This window comes from Pyxicephalus adspersus, chromosome 1, assembly GCF_032062135.1.
Source record: "Pyxicephalus adspersus chromosome 1, UCB_Pads_2.0, whole genome shotgun sequence".
NCBI classification, from domain to species: Eukaryota; Metazoa; Chordata; class Amphibia; order Anura; family Pyxicephalidae; genus Pyxicephalus; species Pyxicephalus adspersus.
In genome coordinates, this window is record NC_092858.1 from 70,855,639 (window position 1) to 70,875,788 (window position 20,150).

General features: G+C 36.2%; 1 protein-coding gene across 5 annotated transcripts in view; it reads left to right on the forward strand.

The window, feature by feature from the left end:
- TBC1D8 (TBC1 domain family member 8) overlaps positions 1–20,150 on the forward strand; it is a 50,955-nt gene that overhangs the window by 19,565 nt on the left and 11,240 nt on the right. For all 5 annotated transcript variants that reach the window (XM_072413766.1, XM_072413758.1, XM_072413770.1 and 2 more), the window contains exons 4-11: positions 521–749; positions 4,083–4,323; positions 11,644–11,851; positions 12,435–12,614; positions 13,564–13,713; positions 15,629–15,779; positions 15,979–16,193; positions 18,008–18,125. In XM_072413766.1, the coding sequence (XP_072269867.1) occupies positions 521–749; positions 4,083–4,323; positions 11,644–11,851; positions 12,435–12,614; positions 13,564–13,713; positions 15,629–15,779; positions 15,979–16,193; positions 18,008–18,125 (1,492 nt within the window). The remainder of the gene's footprint in view (positions 1–520; positions 750–4,082; positions 4,324–11,643; positions 11,852–12,434; positions 12,615–13,563; positions 13,714–15,628; positions 15,780–15,978; positions 16,194–18,007; positions 18,126–20,150) is intronic.

Here is a 20,150-nt window from a genome sequence, read left to right on the forward strand (position 1 = left end):
ATATATATATATATATATATATATATATATATATATTATACATAACATTTCTTTGTAAGGGATTCAATACAGCTATTTTGTTTTGAATCCAATACAAAATTATTTGAATTCCCCGCCGCGCCTTCTGCACACACCAACGTCACGGGGAAACCCCGGGGAACGTCACTGCACTCGCCGGCTGAAAATCAGAAGAAGAGGACACTGCCTGAGGAGGAGATCTGACGGGCAGGACCCGGGGGGATGCCGATAAGGCAAGTATGTTTTTGGTATGAGTGTGGCTCAGGGGTTACCGCTTTTTGCATGTTTTTTTTTTTTTTTACCCCGAGCCACACTCTGGAAATCCGCCAGGGGGGTAAAAGAGATAGGTAGATTGTAAGAGCAAATTACAGACTGAGAATACTGACGGCAGCAAGATGGTAAAAGTGCATGTTGTATTAATCACAGAGGAGTAAGAAAATTATTAGAGAATATAAAAAATATGAATTTGTTGTACTCCTAAAACTGTATTTGTTTTGCACAGGGTCTCATTGCAGAGGAAACAAGCAGTAGGTTGGCTGAACAGGAGGAAGATCCTGAAAAGTTTCGTGAGGGCTTGGTTAAGTTTGAAAGCAGATTCAACTTTCCTGAGGCAGAAAAGCTGGTGACCTTTTATTCATGCTGCTGTTGGAAGGGCCGAGTGCCACGCCAGGGCTGGCTGTACCTAAGCATCAACCACATATGTTTCTACTCCTTCTTTCTGGGAAAAGAATGTAAGCAACTGAATGTGCATTCATTGAATTATTGAGTTGTTATTGCATAAAAAATTCTTGTTTTGCTTTGACAGCATTTTATATTCTTGCAAAAAACAGAAATTTTCAATGACTTTTCCTTCTAAAGCTGGCCCAGGTATATAGGTAAATATGCAATGTCTATTTTTTTCAGAGATATTGCAGTGTAGTACAATATATATTGATTCTGTCTGTGAGACTCTGTGTAATTATTGACTGTAGTATTCCATTGTTTTATTGTTGAGCTATAAAGAAGTTTTTACTTCCTCACATGCAAAAAAACTTTATGGCATCTGGCTGAATGAAAAAAATTGTCCCCCCCCCCCTTTTTTTTCTAATAAAAATATGAACTGTGAGAGGCATAATTCACTCCTAAGGCTCTATTTATAAAACTGTGAATCTGACATACCCTGGTGGGAATCAGTTACTGCCCCTGAAACACATGGACCTGGAGGGTTCACACAAGGGAATAGTCTAGTTCCTTGTTTTATAAATCGAGTCTTTGGAGTTTTCATATACAGATGTTTTTCTTGATGACTATTGTTTTTTTAATACATCTATATTCATGTGACTTAGCTATGTACCGTTTCTTTTAATGTGTTTAGTAGTATATACATAACCAAAGTCAACATACCTTTCCCTTACTGAGAACTAAGGATCAGTATCCAGAACAAGACCTTCAAATGTTCTGAAATAATTTCTCTATTTTATAAAAAAGAACAAAACTTCACTTGTTTTGGAGTGAATGCCTGCTTCCTTTGGTTCCCAACTGCTTCCTTTAGGTTAAGTGAAGTTGCAAGGATTTTTAACTGACTGAGATTTATAAACATTTGTGTTTGTGGAATATACTCTTGTTACCTGTTAAATAGTTTCTCAAAAGTATTTAGCATTGCACTGTATATTCTCTCTAAAATATAATTTACTGGGTTGTTGCTCTGGCTGCAAGTGCAGGTCTGCCCAGGTTGCCGGTTTTACTTGACAGTTGCCTTACAATACCATCCATTCATTGAGGTTTTCAACTATCCTTTGTTGTCATGTTTGAGGGAGTGTCCTTAAAGTGCTGTGTTAGGTACCTGATTAGAAAGCAGTAGAACCAGTTTTTTTTATATATTTATTTTTGTTCCTAGAAGCTTGGAACACTCTGGCATGCAGGGACCAGATGATACAATGTCAGAGAAAGCATATTAAAGACCTGTTATTGACACAAAAATCTCTGATCTCTAAAATAATTGAAATAAAATCTAAAATAATCTATAAATCTCTAAAATAATTACAAATATCCTTTGACAAACACCAAATTGCATTAAGAAAAAAAATTCATATATGCATGTCTGAAATATTAAACTACAAACCAATCCATGAGCACAGTGTTTATTGAATTGCAAACTGTTTTTTTTTTCAGCATTTCTCCTTGATATAAAGGGAATTCTTAGTACAATAGATTTTAACGTTGAAGATTCATTTAGACCTATAGTAATGAAAATGCCAAGCAAGCCATTTGGCACTGGCACATGTAGCACATTACAATGTATGTGTCAGGAGTTTGTGATGTGTGCCATGTGAGGAAAAAATGATGTCTTTAGTTTTGAAGCTTATCTACAGACAAAGATATCCCCTCCCTCTGTTTTGTAAAAAAGTATCAATTACAGAGACCATACACAGTGTGCAGCAGCTGCCCAAACACTTCAAATACTCTGGGTTTGTTTCAGATGCACCCTGTATGAGAATAAAATTCCAGGCAAACGGCTAATAATGTATATCTGGTGAGGTAGTGATTTCCCCTATCTTCTATTAAACAATCAGTTACTGCTGCACCCCTCGATAATTGTGTATCAGAGAAAAAAAGGAAAGAAGAAAAGCAGGGGTTTTCTTGCGGCAATTAAATTAATTTTTTTTTATCACATATAGGATAAACATATGCACTTTCAGGTAAGTGATAATAAACACAAATAGAGTTACACACAGCAAAACGCATTACCATCATAGGGTATTATTGCTCGTATACTAGACATAAGGTTTCTAAATTAGTTCCAAGTTAGACATGGCTTAATCAATTTTGCTGTGTGTACCTCTATTTGTGTTTATTATCACTTACCTGAAAGTGAATCATTTTTATCCTATATGTGATGAAACATATAATTTGATTGTCACAAGAAAGCCCCTGCTTTTCTTCTTTCCTTTTTTCTGTGATACACAAATGGCTAATAACTCATTTCAAGTTCCTATATGTTTACAGTTTTACTTACCAAAGGTTATTTAATTTATCTTCTTTAGGTAAATATTTCTATACTAGACAGTTGATGCACTTATTTCCTGGTTCATCGATGCTGCTTCCTTCAGTATGATCCAGAAAGCAATAAAGCAGAACTATAAAGTTGTTTTTGACTTTGTAGCATTGCAGATATGTGCAGATCACAAGAGTGGTTAAATACAATTATATATCATTTGGTAATTAACCTGTAAATGGGGTTATTTCAATTGCAGTTAGCTGTCTGTCTAAAGTTTACCCCTTTAGAGAATTATGTGTAAAGCAGTGAGCCTGACATTTAGTAATCATTCTCTTTCTGGTAGAGATTTTTCCAGGTAAATGAGTTTTAAATGGCAGTGATGGACTCTGCACCAGAAAATGTTTACTGAATGTCAGCTTCACTGCTTTAAAATAGAGCATTTGTTTTCTATCAATTTTATAAATGTCATCCTTCTGTTTTGAATAGAATCAAGTTGGAGAAAAGCATTTTTTTTTAAAGAAAACTGTTTATGGTTATCAGTTCTGTATAAAGGGGATTACCTAACATTACACACATTGTCAAATATTTTTAAAATGCAAACCATATATATATATATATATATATATATATATATATATATATATATATATATATATTGGCTAAAGTGCTGTGTAGTCCATGCAGCAGGGTTCAAGATAAAACTTGCATGCAGTCTATGACTGCTTTGGAAAAAATGACATGGTTAGCAAAACAAAGTATATCATTAGGTACATGTAAGGACAGAAACAGACAGGCTTTTCAATGGCAAATATTGTGTATATATTTATTAGTGAAACATTTTAAAGAGGTCCTGAGTCTAAACAGAGACCAACTCCAACAGGACTACAGTCCTTACATGTACCTATGTAAATTCCAATCTGGGCATAATTTTATAGAGCTACATAATTAGAACCTTCCTAAATATCCTTTTGAGGCGTATGTATAATAATATTCTGTATTTCTTAAAAGATTTCATTTACGTTTAATTGTAGTTTATTGTCCAGAAAATGATTCAAAATGAAATCTGTTTTATTTATTTGTATTGTAGTGAAACTTGTGATCCCCTGGGTAGAAGTCCAGAAACTTGAAAGGACATCCAATGTCCTAATGGCAGACATCATTGTGGTCCATGCCCAAGGGAAGGAGAGAGAGTTCTCTATGTTCCTTGATATCAATGAAGTATTCCAGATAATGGAGCAGCTTGCTGATGTTACTGTCAGAAGACTGTTGGATAATGAAGTATTTGAATTGGACCCAAATTTGCAACAGTCGACACAAATAACAAAGAGGTGATTTTTTTTTCTTTTTGCATTTATTTGTTCGGTAGTGGTGACTGGAAAAACAAAACCAGGGGTGCTGTGGATAAGTTTATTTAAATATGCTTACAAATCAGAGGCTTAGATAGCTTCGCTCGGTGGAGTTTTGAAAAAGGAGCATATCCATAATCATAAAGGCAGTCAGACAACCTGATTGATGTTATATCTTATTATGGATGATTTTTTTCATAAACATGTACAGTTGTTTTAAAAGAACATCATGTTTTCACACTGAGCAAATACAGGTTGACTATCAAAAATCTGGCAACCTCGGGACCAGAAGTGTGCCGGATTTTAGAAAATCCCGGATTTTTTTTTTATACTTGCCTCCACACACAGGCCAGCCTTCCTCTTGCGGCACCACAGACATCTGGCACAGTTCCAGGGAGCAGGCAGCAGGGACGTCTCAACATGTATTTAGTTTAGCAAGCAAATGTTTCTGCAAAATAGTGCCAAAACATTAGTGGCCAACAGTGTACTGCAGTCCCTGTATTAACCTCCTGAACGTTACACTGAGGTCTAGATTTCTGTACCAAAAGTGATCCATCGTTTTTCATGAAATTTTTTTTTAAATTGTAGACCTGTAACTTACAGAAATATGTCCGAACAGGGGTTCGAAAAATCTCGGGGTTAACCATCCTTGCAATTTTTTTGTGCCCGAACGAAGGTCGGGCTTAACGGCAGGGTGGTTAAATATGCTATCTGAAATTTATGCCAGGAAACTGAAGTAAACGGATTATTGGTGGCCGGATTTTTGAATGTCAAACTGTACCTTTTATGTAACCTTATCCTAAGAGGAAAAAGGAGCAATCGATCACAAAGGAAAATATATTCTGAATGATTAGTTTTGTCGTTTTTTTTTCTCCCTCTTATAGACAGTTAAGTCATTATCATTGTATTTGATCAATAACAACTGGACTTAAAATATGTAATACCTGAGGAAGGACTAAGTCTTTCGGTGACACCCCCTGGTCATTTGATCTAGGGGAGAAGATTATGGATTCCTCAATATGATATCCGTTCTATGGCTCTCTGCGCATGCATAAACTTTCACATTTAGCCAGGGTAACTAGGTTCACGGCGAAGTGGTAAGATACAATACTTCAATATTTTTTTATCTTTTGATGAGTATGGAAGCTCGACCGCATGTTTGAACCTCTAGGAATGTGCCCTCCAGAACAGCGGTCGCCATTTAGGTGGTCCGCGGCTCTGGCCATGTCCCCCGTATGGATCGCAGGCTCAGGGAAGTGGGCGGGTGGTGTCTGCACACAACCTACCCACTCTTCCATTGCAGGCTCAGACCTGCGATGGGACAGTGGGCGAGTTCTGGCATCATGATGTTAAGATGGCGAAAGTTTCTTCCCCTTTGAGTGACACACGGCTCCCCGCACATGAGAGGTCCTGAGCCAGTAAATTTAGGGGCCCGTAGGTACGAAAAGGTTGGTGACCACTGCTCCAAAATGCCTCCTATTCTGTGGTTCCTAGGGAGTATCTCCTCTACCGGACAATGTAATCCATGCATCCAAGACAAGTTTTTCTAATGCACATATGTCCTAGCTTATTTGTGTCCACACATACTTAAATTACCTGTTAAATTCAGGTTTATGCAAAACCAATATTGATGAATTCTATCCTATGTAATGCTGTTTTTTAATTATTGAAAATCCACCCAAACTGGCACTTTTTATTATCTGTGTTAAAGTATAACAAGATAGTAGCTAGCATATATAGTAAATTGAATGTAGTACTATCTTGCTTATATAAGTGTGATGGATAAGCCATTGGCTGCCAAATCCTGAGATGTGATAGACTTTTTCTGTGCTGAGCAGAGAAAAGCACGCTTAGGAGAAAGGCTGTTCAATAATCCAGTATAGAAATCCCATGGATTTCTTAGAGAAACCCCAAGAACACATGTTTATAGCACCATGGCAGGCTGTTTACATACTAAAAAGCTGCATTGTCCAAAACCCACTGATCCAGACATAACAGGTACTACATCAGTAATACAGCATTAGGTTACAGTACACACTCCACCGCCTATTAGTAAGACAAGTTACCATCGTGAATGGTAGAAATCTTCATGCCCCTGTAAACAAAAAAATGTGGTTTTAGTGATTGTATAGTAACATATAAAATATCCTGTGTGCCAAATCGGTGAAAGTGAATTATAATGTAGCCATATAATATGCAAAGGTAAATAGGCAAGATGACAAATACTTCTTTCCCAGTTTCCCTTTGTTGTTTATTCCATTTCATTGCATAGTCCTAATAGGTAGTTTATAGTGAATAAATCAGGTCTACACTAGTCATGTCAACATCAAATTGTACACATTCATTTTGAAGAATATGTATTTTTTTAACAGTACCTCAACTTGTCTTTGTAATGGTCTCTTTACATCAGCATTCAGGCTGGAAGTGTCAGCTTTGTTAGACAATTTAGCTTTCTTGCAGTTTACATTGCTGTGAATTGTACACAGCCTGCTGATAGGAGGGCAAAGCTGACCTCTCAAGTAAGCTGCTGTTAGTCTTGATAAAGCTGTATTGATATGACTACTAGGGAGAGAAAATGGTAACGACTTTGTATAGTGACTGGCCGGTGTGACTCTGTAAACTACAAAGAATTACACCATTTGTGTAAAATGTGAGACCATTGACATAAATGTGTTTTAACTTGGGGTTTTGATTTTCCTACAGCTCTGCTCTACAGTTATGTATTTTAGGGTGTCTTAGTAAAAATTAAGTGTGCATTCAAATTATTATAAAGGGATTACCTCCAGTCGTCATGTGATTTATTTTAAAGGATTCATGAAAATTCTCTACTTTTTTTTTTTTTTTTTTTTACGTTTTAGGTTTATTTTGCATCTGTGTACATCTGCATACTTATTTTTAGTGGTAAATAAATAGTGTAGTAAAGCACGGCTCAGTCAGTTTATATACAGTGATCCTTTTCCCAATACTAATCAATGTGTTTTTATGTGTTATTGAGCTGTATTGTCTTTGTTGTTCAGTTTGTCTGAAAGGCTTCCTGAGATTGCTCTTCCCAGCAATCCGATTCTGTATGCACATAAATATTTAAAGCATCTATCTTTATTAGTCATTAAAAATATTCTTCAAGCACGGCTCATGAGTACAAAATAATTATGACTAATAGGCATCCTTCTGCTTATTGACTTTCCATCCTCTGAGCTTTTTTTTCTCTTTTATCTCATATTGATATTACATGGTACATCTGGGTTAGGATTCACAAATGGACTGAAGTGGTGTAATGAAGTTTGATGTAGTGCAAAAGCTGCGTGCTAATGTTTTCCGGGCTGTTTTGGCCTGTTCATGTCTGTAATGCTTTCTGCTCAGTAATACAATATATGACACCTTTTGATAAAGCAGAATATTAAATGCATAAAATTGTATTCATAACCCACTGTTAACAGTACTTTTGTTTGTTGCACTGAAATGTGTCAAATTTGAGGACATTTCAACAAAATTTGCCATTTTGGTGAAATGGATTAAAGTCAACAGGAAAGGTTTTTAGTTTAATAGATTTTATATATTTGTTATAGAGGTTCTCTTAAAGTTGCCCTGCTATTAATTGGATCATTTGGTGTGTCTCAGACCAGAGGAAACCTAGGACACTGCCTGTGTGGTAAAGCAAATGTGGCAGTGCACAGCATATGTTGACGTTGTGGCAATGCGTGTATATTTAGTGAAACACAACACATTTTTTAATGTTTATGAGCCCTTAAAGACATCAAACACGGTAGGACTTCATGATATATTTAAATCCTATAATAATACACTGGCTTCTGGTAAATGCAAAATTTTTGATTTCAGTGAACATTTTTATAGAATGACCTTTCCTGTGTACCATAGCTGCAGGATAAGACTAAGCAAGCTACCAAGGCTACAGTCCATTAGGAGATAGGGGACAGGCAAACAAGTGTTCTGGAAATATAGGTGGGTGGTACGTGCTTTGGGGTGTAATTTCTAGACTGCTTGTTGTGTCTGCATTTTCTACTTGAAGAGGAGGACCACAAAGAACATTAATAAAAAAATAATATTGTTATGCCTATTATTTTCTATTGAAGAGTAAATGATGTTCTAAATTAGCAAAAAAGAGAGTAGTTAATAAAATCTCCCAGTTTGGAAATGTAATATATTGTTTTTTTTTTTGTTTTTTTGTTTTTTAAGTTACAAGTTTTAGGGCTACTATCCTAACACTGGTGTCACTACTTTGTCACCATCCCATGTATGTGTGTTTGTGTATTGGGTGTCATGACATGTCACTGGATGCTTGCATGTTGTTACAAGTGTAGTAGCAAGTAGGTAATCAAGGATAAAGAAGGATCTTTTACCTTTGAAACAAAATGACAATTTCTTCTTGGAAATTGCTGCTCTGATGGGTCTTTTTTGAAGCACTGGAAAACCAGCCACCTTCTAAACTGTAGGAATCACTGTGAAAGTGTGTCATTGTATTCAGTGAGATACAAAGTTTCACAATAAAATAGACTGTGGCAGAGTAGGAAAAAAGGTACAAAATCTGAATTTCAAACAAGGCCTTTTAAAGCCTAAGGTTAAACACTGGGGAAAACGTGTAGACTTAGCCTAAGTGGAAGCAATCAAAAGCTGATTGAGAGCCACACCTGAATAATCGTACAATAACTCAAAGGGGTGTGGGAGGGCGATCAAAAAAAGCATAATTATAAAACGTATAAAAGCTGCATTACTGTCCAAAAGACTATTGGACACAATTTAGTGGAAGTTATCCAGTGTGACTGAGAAAATGTTTGGACCTATATATAATACCAGAACGAAGGTGACCAAACTTGGGAATTACCTAAGTCAAGAGGAAAAAGAGTGTTGCTTAGAATGGGATGAAGTGAAGATTGAGAGAAACCCAAAATAGAGAAAGTATACTGAGAAAGTGTTTATTCACGTAAATGCCTCTGATGCTAGAATCGGGTTCTGCAGTTTTTGGAGTAACTGAATCGAGCAATGTGAGGTCTTTGTGGGATAACTTTGCTACTCCATTTAAAAGAGAACGAGGCTTGTTTCAGAGGCTGTCAGGAGGGTACCGCGTTACATGTGTGGTGCACATGTCCCTCGGTTATAAGGTTCTGGTGGGGAGTACTTCGGTTAATGGGAACTTTGTTTCATAAACATGTGACTAGGGACCCCTTGGTAGCTCTGTTACAATTTAAGCCCCCAAGCCTTACTAATGCCCAGTTCACAATGGGGGTCACATGTTCTGCTGGCAGCCAAACTTTCGCAAGCACTTGGAAAAAACAACAGATTCCATATCATATTCCAGATCTCATCCCACAAGTTAGGGCAAAGAGGGACCTGAGAGTTCCCAAAATACTACTGTAGGTAATTGGTTATTTTTTTCTCTTTGTTTCCCTAACCACTATTAGAGGTTGATATATATCCAGACTGGTTTGTTTGATGTTTTGTTTTGTGGAGTTTTCATTCTGTGTTATCCCCCCCCACTCCCCACCTTAAATGCGGTTAGAGGGAATTGTGATTGATAATAAAAGCATAGGATTTGTGATGTGTATATTTTTAATGAATGGGTTTTCATGGCGATGTTATAATACAGTACTGATGGAGGGAAATTTGTTCTATTCTGCTTTATATGTATGTTTATTTTGTTATACTAAAATTTATAAAAAAACTTCAACAAAAAATCTATTGACAAAAAAAGAGAAGGAGGCTACAAATGAGATTGTTGGGAGGCATGAAGGTCCAGACTAAAGGCCTCTGACTTGGAGAAGATGAATTTAAAGTTAAAAATTGAGAGACCAAAACACATGCTGCTACCTTATAACCTTTAGCCCACATTACTCTTCTAATATCTGCATGCCTTCTGATTGTGCTAGAAAGATTCAGTGTGTATGATTGTATAAATATATATATATTTTATAAGGTATTAATATTGTTGTCATTGGGCCTACTAATGAAGGAGTCTGACAAAACAATTTTGGATACCTTAATTTTGCTTACTGCAAGTCATATCTGATTTGATTCTTTTATTATTAATAATAAACAGGATTTATATAGTGCCAAAATTTTATGCAGCGTTGTACATTAAATAGGGGTTGCATGTGACAGACTGACACATTCAGTGACACAGGAGAAGGAGAGGACCCTGTCCCGAAAGAGCTTACAATCCAAGAGGTGGGGAAGCAGCAGATGATAGGAAGGGGGGATATGGATTGGTGGGTGAGTAGTGAGGCAGAGACAGAAGAGATGGGTAGGCATAAAATAAGGCAGACATAATTTTCCTTTCATCTTCAGCTTCATGGCAACCTCTTTAGTAAGAATTTTTTGTTTTAGCTGTGTTCAGAGGCCTTTTGCTTCCGCAGTTATTTCCTGACTAGTAAGGCAGAGTGTAAACATTAGCAGGGGACAAACTAAGAAGTTGCTGTACTTATCCTAAGTTCCAGTCACCATGTATTTTACATCCTGTATTTCTTGAAAAAAGGAAGCAGAGTTATCAGCCACATTTGTAGAATGTAAATACTGCCTAAGAAATTAGTGATGACCTTCTTTTTAGTGAATTAATTTTAAAATAAATATTTAAATTATTTTTTCATGCACATAGTTATATAGCAAAACATAGTTAAAAGCAACAATAAATATCCAGTTTTGTAATCTGTATCTAACTTCTAGGAAGCAACAAGGGAAAATGTTTTTTTTTGTAGCAAATGTTTGACATAATGTTGAAATGCCATTTGGTTGAGGTTATATGTATATAGCGCCAGCAGGGATATCTGAGACTATGCTGTTGTGGGCGGGTGGGCTCAGTGAAGTCCCCTGGAAAAAGGAGGACTGCTGGAACAGGGAGGAAGGTAAGCATTTAATATGGCAATCTGCACTCATGGTAGTTAGTAAAGGACTATATGGAGGACAAATTTTTCTATTATTCTGCAAATTGCGGAATCTTTCTTAGGGTTAAATGTTGTATGACTGTTGGTTTAAAAAGCAAAGAAAAATTGTATTTCATGGGCTGATGTACATTGGTGTTTAGCTACTGTTAAAAATATGTAACAATAATAAATTAAGAAATTATGCTATATTTCAAAACTGTGGGTATGTTGTGTTTTGGGGTTTTCAATCTTACAGTTGAGGGTGCAGTGAGCAGTAAACTGATGTTTTGTAAATGTAAACAGCAAAGGATGCAACACTTTCTACATGGATATTTGTATTTTAATGGATACAACTGTATATACAATTGGTTTGCCTAAAAAACACTCCAATAAATCTTAAAGCAGTCCTTTACTTTTCTTCAATACAAAGGGATCTTGAAGAAAGAGCACAGATTGAGTTTTTTCGTGCCCTTTTCAAACTGCCAAGAAGAGAGAAGTTATATGATGTTGTGGAGTGTTCCCTCTGGACTCCCTTTAGCCGATGCCATACACCAGGCAGGATTTATGCTTCTGACAGCTACCTCTGCTTTGCCAGCAAAGAAGATGGTTTATGTAATGTTATTATTCCTTTGAAGGAGGTAATTGTTGGGTCTGAGGACCATTTTATCTTATTATGTCTGGGTTTTTGTGAACTCCTGTAAGCATACATTTGTAACTGTGGTTTTAGCTTATGTTTGGTGAAAAATACACCTTGTTAATGGAACCTTTGGTAGATATAGCAGCACATGTAAGTGTTCATAAAGCATATGACAATGTACACCATCTTTTTCTTTTCATGCATTATCAACTTTATTTTAATTTTAAATATATATCTTTTCACCCTAACTACTGAACTGCTAACCCCACACAGTGATTTGTATCTAACATCTAGGCCTTTAATGTAAATTTGTATTTTTAGGGGCTATATCTTCACACCATTTCTCCCTTTTTGTTTTGTTTGGTAAAAAAAAGTTTATTTTGTATTAGATTCCTTTCAAAACTATAGGATTAAGCCTACTTATTTTATAGAACTATATTAAAATGTTTGTGCAATTTATATGTAATGAGATGTGTATAAACACATCGTAGATGTTGCTTTTGATTTATTTACTGAAGAGCAAGAAGGCTAATATGCTGCTATAGGACTTTCAATGTTCTATGAATTTTATTTTCTTTTTTCAGGTAGTGAGTGTTGAGAAGATGGAGGACACCAGTCTTCTGCCTAATCCTATCATTATCAGCATAAGGCAACAGATGGCTTTCCAATTTATTGAGCTGAAAGACAGAGAGAGTCTGGTTAATGGTTTACTGCTCAGGCTTCAACAGATCAACTCCAACATATCCACAAAAAACTGTGAAATGGTATGATTTATCCGTACCTTTGTGTATGCCAATTCGTAAAAATGTGTCACTAATTATAATCTTTTTGCATTAAAATGTTTTCCAGCAATTCTAATTATACCTAACAAAAGAACAATTCTTCAGGCTCATGCTGACTGCTTTTGGTATTTGGGTCAGTGTAACCAAAGCCCATTGTGTATTTCTTCCCAAGCCCATGATTATTGATGTGTTCTCGGTATAAAATGTTCTAGTTTTGGTTCAGGGGCATAGTTCCTTACAATTAATCCAATACAGTATTTTTTTCCCTGGTGCCTAATCAACAGCAAGTCGTAATCTGAAACTCCAGATTTACAAATTATTTTTAGTAGGTAATAAAATACTGATTTTGGTTGTAAAACCAAGCCCGTACTACATCAAGTTTTTTAAAATCCTGCTTGACATATGTACATAATAAGCTACGCTTTCCTTTCTCGCTAATCTGCTCAGTTGGGTACAGTAAAGATAACCAGTACTTTGGGGTATCAAGAAACATGTTACTGTAGTCCTTGATGACTTACTGTTGCAATACATTCACTGAATATTGTGTGTGGCAATATTTTCAGGGGCTTTCTGTACAAGAGGCTGTCATGTAAGTGTGACTACTGCAGATTATTATAGAAAACCTGTTAATTGTATAAAGGAATATAAATTAATATAATAGTTCAATAACCTATAGAAACATTGCTGTGATATCTATTACTCTCTCTAGTTAAATAAAAGTATTTAGTATTAGAAATAATAGGTAGTTAGTATTTATGTTTGTTATGTTAACAAAGTAAGAAACACAGGAAACTCCCCAGACTTCATGGTGTTAAAAGGCCAGAATATGGGGGATTGCTAAAATACAAGCCAATGAAATGATGTATTTTCAAGCTTCTTTTTTGGGTATTAGAGTTGCTCATCTAACAAATGTTCTAAACTTTCTGACCAGGTTCTCAGTAAGGACAGTTTTAGGAATATGAACATAATCGTAAACCAAAACATGGAAAGTGGAAATGAGAAGGAGAAGTTGTCAACAAATGCAGAAGCTTTTATGGCTACTTTTCATCAGATGGGAACTGAGAGCCCCAAGACTGAAATGGTATTGTACTGCTTCTTAACACTACACTTAGTGATGAAAGTAGGAACTAGTCTCAAGCAATTTTTGATTGTCTATATGTACCCATTTGTCCTTCAATGTACTACTTGATATGATTGTGTTTTACATGAAACAATAGGAAATTGTAACATTTATAATAAAAGATATTTGTATAACATGTAAGATAAAAATTCCCTTGGATAACTCTGTATAATGTAATCTATTATTCATATGCCTAAGTTGTTTTTTTTACATTGCTATGTCCTTCAGCATCTTTTTTGTGTGTAACACCTAAAAAAAGTACTATTAAGGGTTTAGATATGGAGTAATCTGGTCATAATAATGAATGCTCAAAAACAAACTTTTTTTTACATTTTAAAGATGGACTCCAGTTAGGGCTTATTATTCACCTAACAGTGCACATTTGTTTATTCCCCTCACAGATCCACAAGTGAAATTATAGGTGAATATCCTCACCTGTCAGTTGTCTGGCTAGTGGTTCCTATGCAGTATAGCGGATGGTATCCTTAAAAGTTAAAATTTTGATAGGAACAGAATTTTTTTTTTCTTAAGGGATATCTATTTTGTTTGAGTTCATATATGCTCAATGTCCCTAAATCTGTAGCTGCAGTGTTCTTTGCCACTAAAATTTCCTTTGAAAAGTATAATGTTTGATTGTGAAGGAGGAATATCCTAACTGTATAAAATGACAACAAATAACAGTAAAATATCCTCATAGATAAACCAATCAGATTTCATTCCATTTTCCAAACATTGGATGGATAGTGATCATAGACCAACTTCACATCACGACTTTGCTATTGAGCAAGAAAAATGTGTGTTTTGTTTCTGGCATCCTAAAAGTGGATGAATCTATTTCCCTGGCATAGCTTATGATTAGTGGGAGGTGTGTTGGGTCGGGAATGTTTTATTCTGCACTATGCACACCATCCTACACTTGGTGAAACAAAAGCTCAGGCTGTGTAAATCAGTAAATACTTTGTTCATTATTGTGTTAGAATTTGTCAGACAGGCATTTACATCTGCCTTTGCTTTTCTATATCGAAGCATAGGCATGTGCTTGATATTCTACCATCTACTAACGCGGAGTGTTCTCCCTTTCTGCATGTATATTATAGAACCCCTATTACTCAGTCTCTCCAATAGAATCGCTTTGGATCCGGACAAACCTGACAAGTAAAGCCATTCCTGAACATTGTGAATTGTGAATAGACAGACTTGATTTGCTTGGATTGAATTGAATCACAGATCCTGCTGCTGCTTAAGAGGATGTTATGGGGACCCCTCTGCTTTCTCCCACAGGATCATTTACCTAATGTTTTTAATAACCATGAAGTGGAACTAAGGTTTCATTTTGAACTTTAGCGATTCAGGCAGGTGCTTATTGCAGAAAGGGATGGGCGATGTCCCTTCTGCAGTAACAAATCTTACTTGTTGGATGGATTAACTCCCACACATCTGTGCGGGAATTGCGTTGTCATGACACTGCCAATCAAAATGGCCTAAGATCTTTTCTGGGCAGAAGAGGAAAGATTGCGGCGGCCAGCGAGTTGTCGCTGGTAGGTATGTGCCGCAGGGTTTAGTTCAGATTTAAGTCGCTCACCTAGCTCTGAACTCATCATATTCTATTGCAGTGTCTTAAGTCATCTTTAATACAGATATCATGTTTACAATCTTTCTTCTCCAATTACTTGACTTTATGTCAAATATAGATATCTGTATAATATTGTGTAGTACTACAAATAGGCAGTGGAGCCTGAGTAAGTAATGTGACAATTTAACATCAAAGTGCCTACTGCATTTAAAAACCATATAATCTTGGCTAAACAAGGTGCCATATTTGCTGAGCAGCATATTCATGTGAACTGATGAGTTCTGCTTTTGTTTTCCATAACAGACTCGAGAACAAATAAAGGAGCGTTTGTGGATGGATCATTTTGCAGAGTATGGGAGAACTGTTTGTATGTTCCGTACAGAAAAGATCCGTAAGCTTGCTGCTATGGGAATACCCGAATCCCTGCGAGGAGAACTATGGCTCGTCTTCTCAGGTGATTTTCATTGCCAAAGTTATTAACAGAAGGATGAATTGTTAGCTGGCTTGTGAAAATGTATATAACATGTATATACAAGAATAGTTTATGTTGTGCATGTAAAATGTTTTATATCACAAAAACAACAGATTATCTAGCATTATTGAAAGCATGCATATAATGGTAATTTTGTACATTTTTTGTCTCTTCTTACTAGATGCAGTAACGGACCTTGCTACTCACCCAGGATACTACAACAGACTGGTAGAAGAATCCATGGGCAGGAGCTGCATGGTGACTGATGAGATCGAACGTGATCTCCACCGTTCTCTGCCAGAACATCCAGCCTTCCAGAATGAAACGGGCATTGCAGCTCTGAGGAGAGTACTCACTGCATATGCTTACAGGAATCCCAAAATAGGATATTGTCAGGTGATAACATTGCATTAGAATATACATTTGTTTGTCATTAGAATTGTAAAAAATACTGTATCATTCTGCCAATATGACCATATTATTGATTTTATCCACTGCTTTTCACTATTGCTCCATCTTGGATCTTGCCATACATGAACTTTAACGAGTGCTGTTACAATAGGCCTGATTTGTTACAGCTCTCAAAGGCTGGAGAAGATACACTTTCATCAGTGAACTTGGGTGGTCCAACAAATCTGTACTGGATTTCCTAAACGTAATTTGATGTTTAGCAAATTTTTTCAATCCTCGACCAGATCTATTTCAGGTTTGCTAGATTACCCAGGTTTACCAATGAAAGTGTATCTTCTCTACTCTTGGAGAGCTTTAATAAATCAGGCCCCATGTCTTTAAGTACCCCTCACCAATTTTTGCACTCTCTCCTGCTGGAGTGCCTTAGGTAGCCATTTTTTCTAGTTACTCCCCAGCCCTGCATTTAGCCTAATGTCAACTCTGACTGATCTCAGTGACTCTGGATCTTGGACATTTTATCAAGCAAACAAGCAACACTCTTGGTTACAAAACACAAATCAGCTATCTCCCACTTCACAAAGTCTGGGACAGGTTTGTAGTGTATTTGGGATTCTGGGCGTATGAATTTTTGGACAGCAAACTGACAGATTTATTACAGAAATTGGGACCGATTTGTACACTAAACAAGACCAATATTTATGCAGATGTCAAGGTCAGGTTTCATTCTGACACAGACTGCACAGCAGCCAAAGGAAGAATTTGTCATGTAAGCCAGAGCCTTTTAATAAATTGTTGCTTGATCTGTCTCATGTCTCCCATTTATCATTGCTTTGTTGTGCAGATAACATCATCCTATGTATGTCTGTGAGGCTCACCTGTGACAACAGAATGTCGATACAACCACTGTGGCTTGTATGTGCTATATATACTGCAAGATTTAAATTCTATTTAAACATGTCCCTTTAAACCCCCACTGGTACAGCAGTGTGGCAATGCCAACCTATTTGCTGTGGTATGTTACTCCGCACATTCATTTTTTTTTGGGGTGCTTATGGGTACACTTTCCGACTTACAAAAAATACATAGAGAGGAGGAGGTTAGGTGTTTTTGAGGTAACTCAGGGAAAAGGTACATTTGTTTAAAGGGTTAGGAAACAGATGGCTCCCAATAGAAAATAGGAGAAAAGGAGCTATAATATTTTAGACAATTTAGGACCTCTGAATTTTAAAGATGCATTTCTCCACAATGACCTCAGAGTTTGAGGGGGGGGTTTGGTTTAGAGTTTTTAGGGCTGGTTTAGAATTGTTTAAATAATTTATTGGGTATAAACTGAACACAAGTTAACTTCAACAGCCCTTGTGGATAAGCGTAGAGATTCTAGGAAATGTCTTTAATGACCTGCATTTTTTTTTTTGGTCATTTATACAATATAATTGTTATTGGCCAATGATTCTTTAAAGGAATTCAAAGGAAAAATGTGCAAAATATGATGGCTACAATGCTGAACACTTTTAGGAAAGGCCAGCAGCCTGGCTCTTGCTGTTTGATCATTTTGATCACTTTGCCCCAAACGAGCATACAGTTCATACTCTAATTGTTACAAGCTTAATCTGGACTCTGGAAGCAAAAGCAGACAGTATTTCTTTTACAATAGACATTAAACAGAGAAATTCAGCATATATTTTGACCAATCTATGAATATGTTTCCAGTAAAAACTACCATATTTAAAGATTTAATATGCAAATGTGCTTTTTCTTCTTAACTTGCAATTTCTCTTTTTATCATCTTCCTTTATTAGTCTATGAATATCTTGACTTCAGTTTTACTTCTGTATGCAAAAGAGGAAGAAGCATTTTGGCTGTTGGTTGCTGTATGTGAGAGGATGCTTCCTGATTACTTTAATCATAGAGTCCTTGGTAAGTTTACAGATTTTGATTAAACCAAAAAATTGTTCTAGATTTTTTCCTTTTGAAAACATTTTGCAGCAGCTTGGGAAACCATGATCAGCTGATGAAAAATGAGGACCTTTTATTACATTGATATGAAAACTGTTTACAAAATGTAGCTGTTATGCATTATGGGATGATTGTCACTTGGATATGGTGGGCAAAAGAAAAACATGCATAAGGAAATTCTTGATATCCATGCACATTTACCTTATGTTTTATTTTTGTAAGAATTGTGCAAGTACAGCCATATACTTGTTGCTCCTACCAGAGATCCAGAAAACTCCTATCTTCTGGTAGTAAGCCAACAACACAATGCCCCTACTGTGCTCAAATTGCAATCAGTGTTTTGAGCCCTGTGTAGGTTCTTTCCTTAAGGCTTAGTCTACATGGACTGTTTCCCCAGCGTTTAACCTGAGGCTTTTAAAGCCCATGTTTGAAGTCCCCATGCTTCCAATGGGCTAATCTATACCAGGATAAAAAGCTCCCTGATTGGCTGAGGAAAGGGAAATCCTGATGATGCTTGAGCTGTCATCAGGGTTTCCTATTTCTCAGCCAATCACAGAGCACTAGAGATGAATGGGCACAAGTCTCCCCATTCATGTCTAGTGCTGAATGGCTGAGAAACGTAAAACCTCAGCCAATCACAGAGCACTAGGGGTGAATGGAGAGGCTTGTCCTCATTTAACCCCTAGTGCCCTGCAATCCCTCACTGTCAGGAGGATTTCCATGGCTGTGCTCATTGCAGCCCTGGGAATCATCCTGTCATTAGGATAACCTGTAAAAAAAAAAAAAAAGTTGTTACACAAACACACACACATTTAATAAAATAATTTACCATTAAAGCCTCGTCCAATTTTTTTTACACATATTTTAACCCTTTAAGGGAATGAGTAAGGGGTTTTATGTACCCCTGTACTCATTCCGTGAAAGGATTAAAAGTAAAACTTTTATAAACGCTTATGTAAAAACGCAGCAATTCGCGGTAAAACGCGTCATAGGCATTTATAAAAGCTTTTTAGCGTTTTAAAATGCATAAAACACATATAAACGTGGTAGGAACGTTTATATGCGTTTTTAAAATCATTTATGTAGACCCAGCCTAATAGTATTTATAACTTCTTTTCTCATCTCCCCAAGATGCTATGAAGGCCATTTTTGGGCAACAATAAGTTTTTAGATACCAATTCTCAGACAATCCAATGTTAGCCTTATTCATGCTATGTATAGATCCTATCGACTTATAATTTATAGGTGGTAAACGGTTACAGAATTTTCATGTTTTTTTACAATACTTGTTTATATTGTAAAAGTAGTTTTTAGTTTCCTCCTAGGAAGAAGTTGATACCACATGGTATGTAAGATGTAAAAAGTTTGACCAAGCTACTACTATTTATTGTAAACTCTGTTTAGGGAAATGTTGCATTAAAGCAGAAAACAATTGTAGTGTCTAGTTGATCAGTGGTTGTTTTGCAACACAAATAAATAAAGGACCACAATAAGAATAAATATTGTCTAAACATGGTATTCAATGTATTTAGACAGTATTATAATGTATTTTATTCACAATTTAAGGAGGGAAAAATTGTTACTGTAATAGCTTAAAAAGTGTTGGTTAAAATAAAGGTAAAAAATAATAATAAAATAATAAAAAGAATAAAACGTTGGTGTGGGAAAAAAGTGTCTAATGGCAGAATCAAATGTTTTTTTTTTTTTTAGTATCTTAAGACTACTGCCTGTAGTCCATCTTTAACCATACCCAGATTCCACATTAAAGCAGAACCTTCTACTAAAATGGAAGATTCTACTACAATGATCCTGCCCCTTCCCCTTCCTAAATCATTGATTAAACTCTGTGGACTCTACTGGGTGTCCTCAAAAGGGTAGTGATATTATCCCTGACTATGCATTGCAGGTGTAGTACAGGGGTAAGGAGAGTACCGTATTTTTTGCCGTATAAGATGCACTTTTTCTTCCCCAAAACTGGGGGGGGGG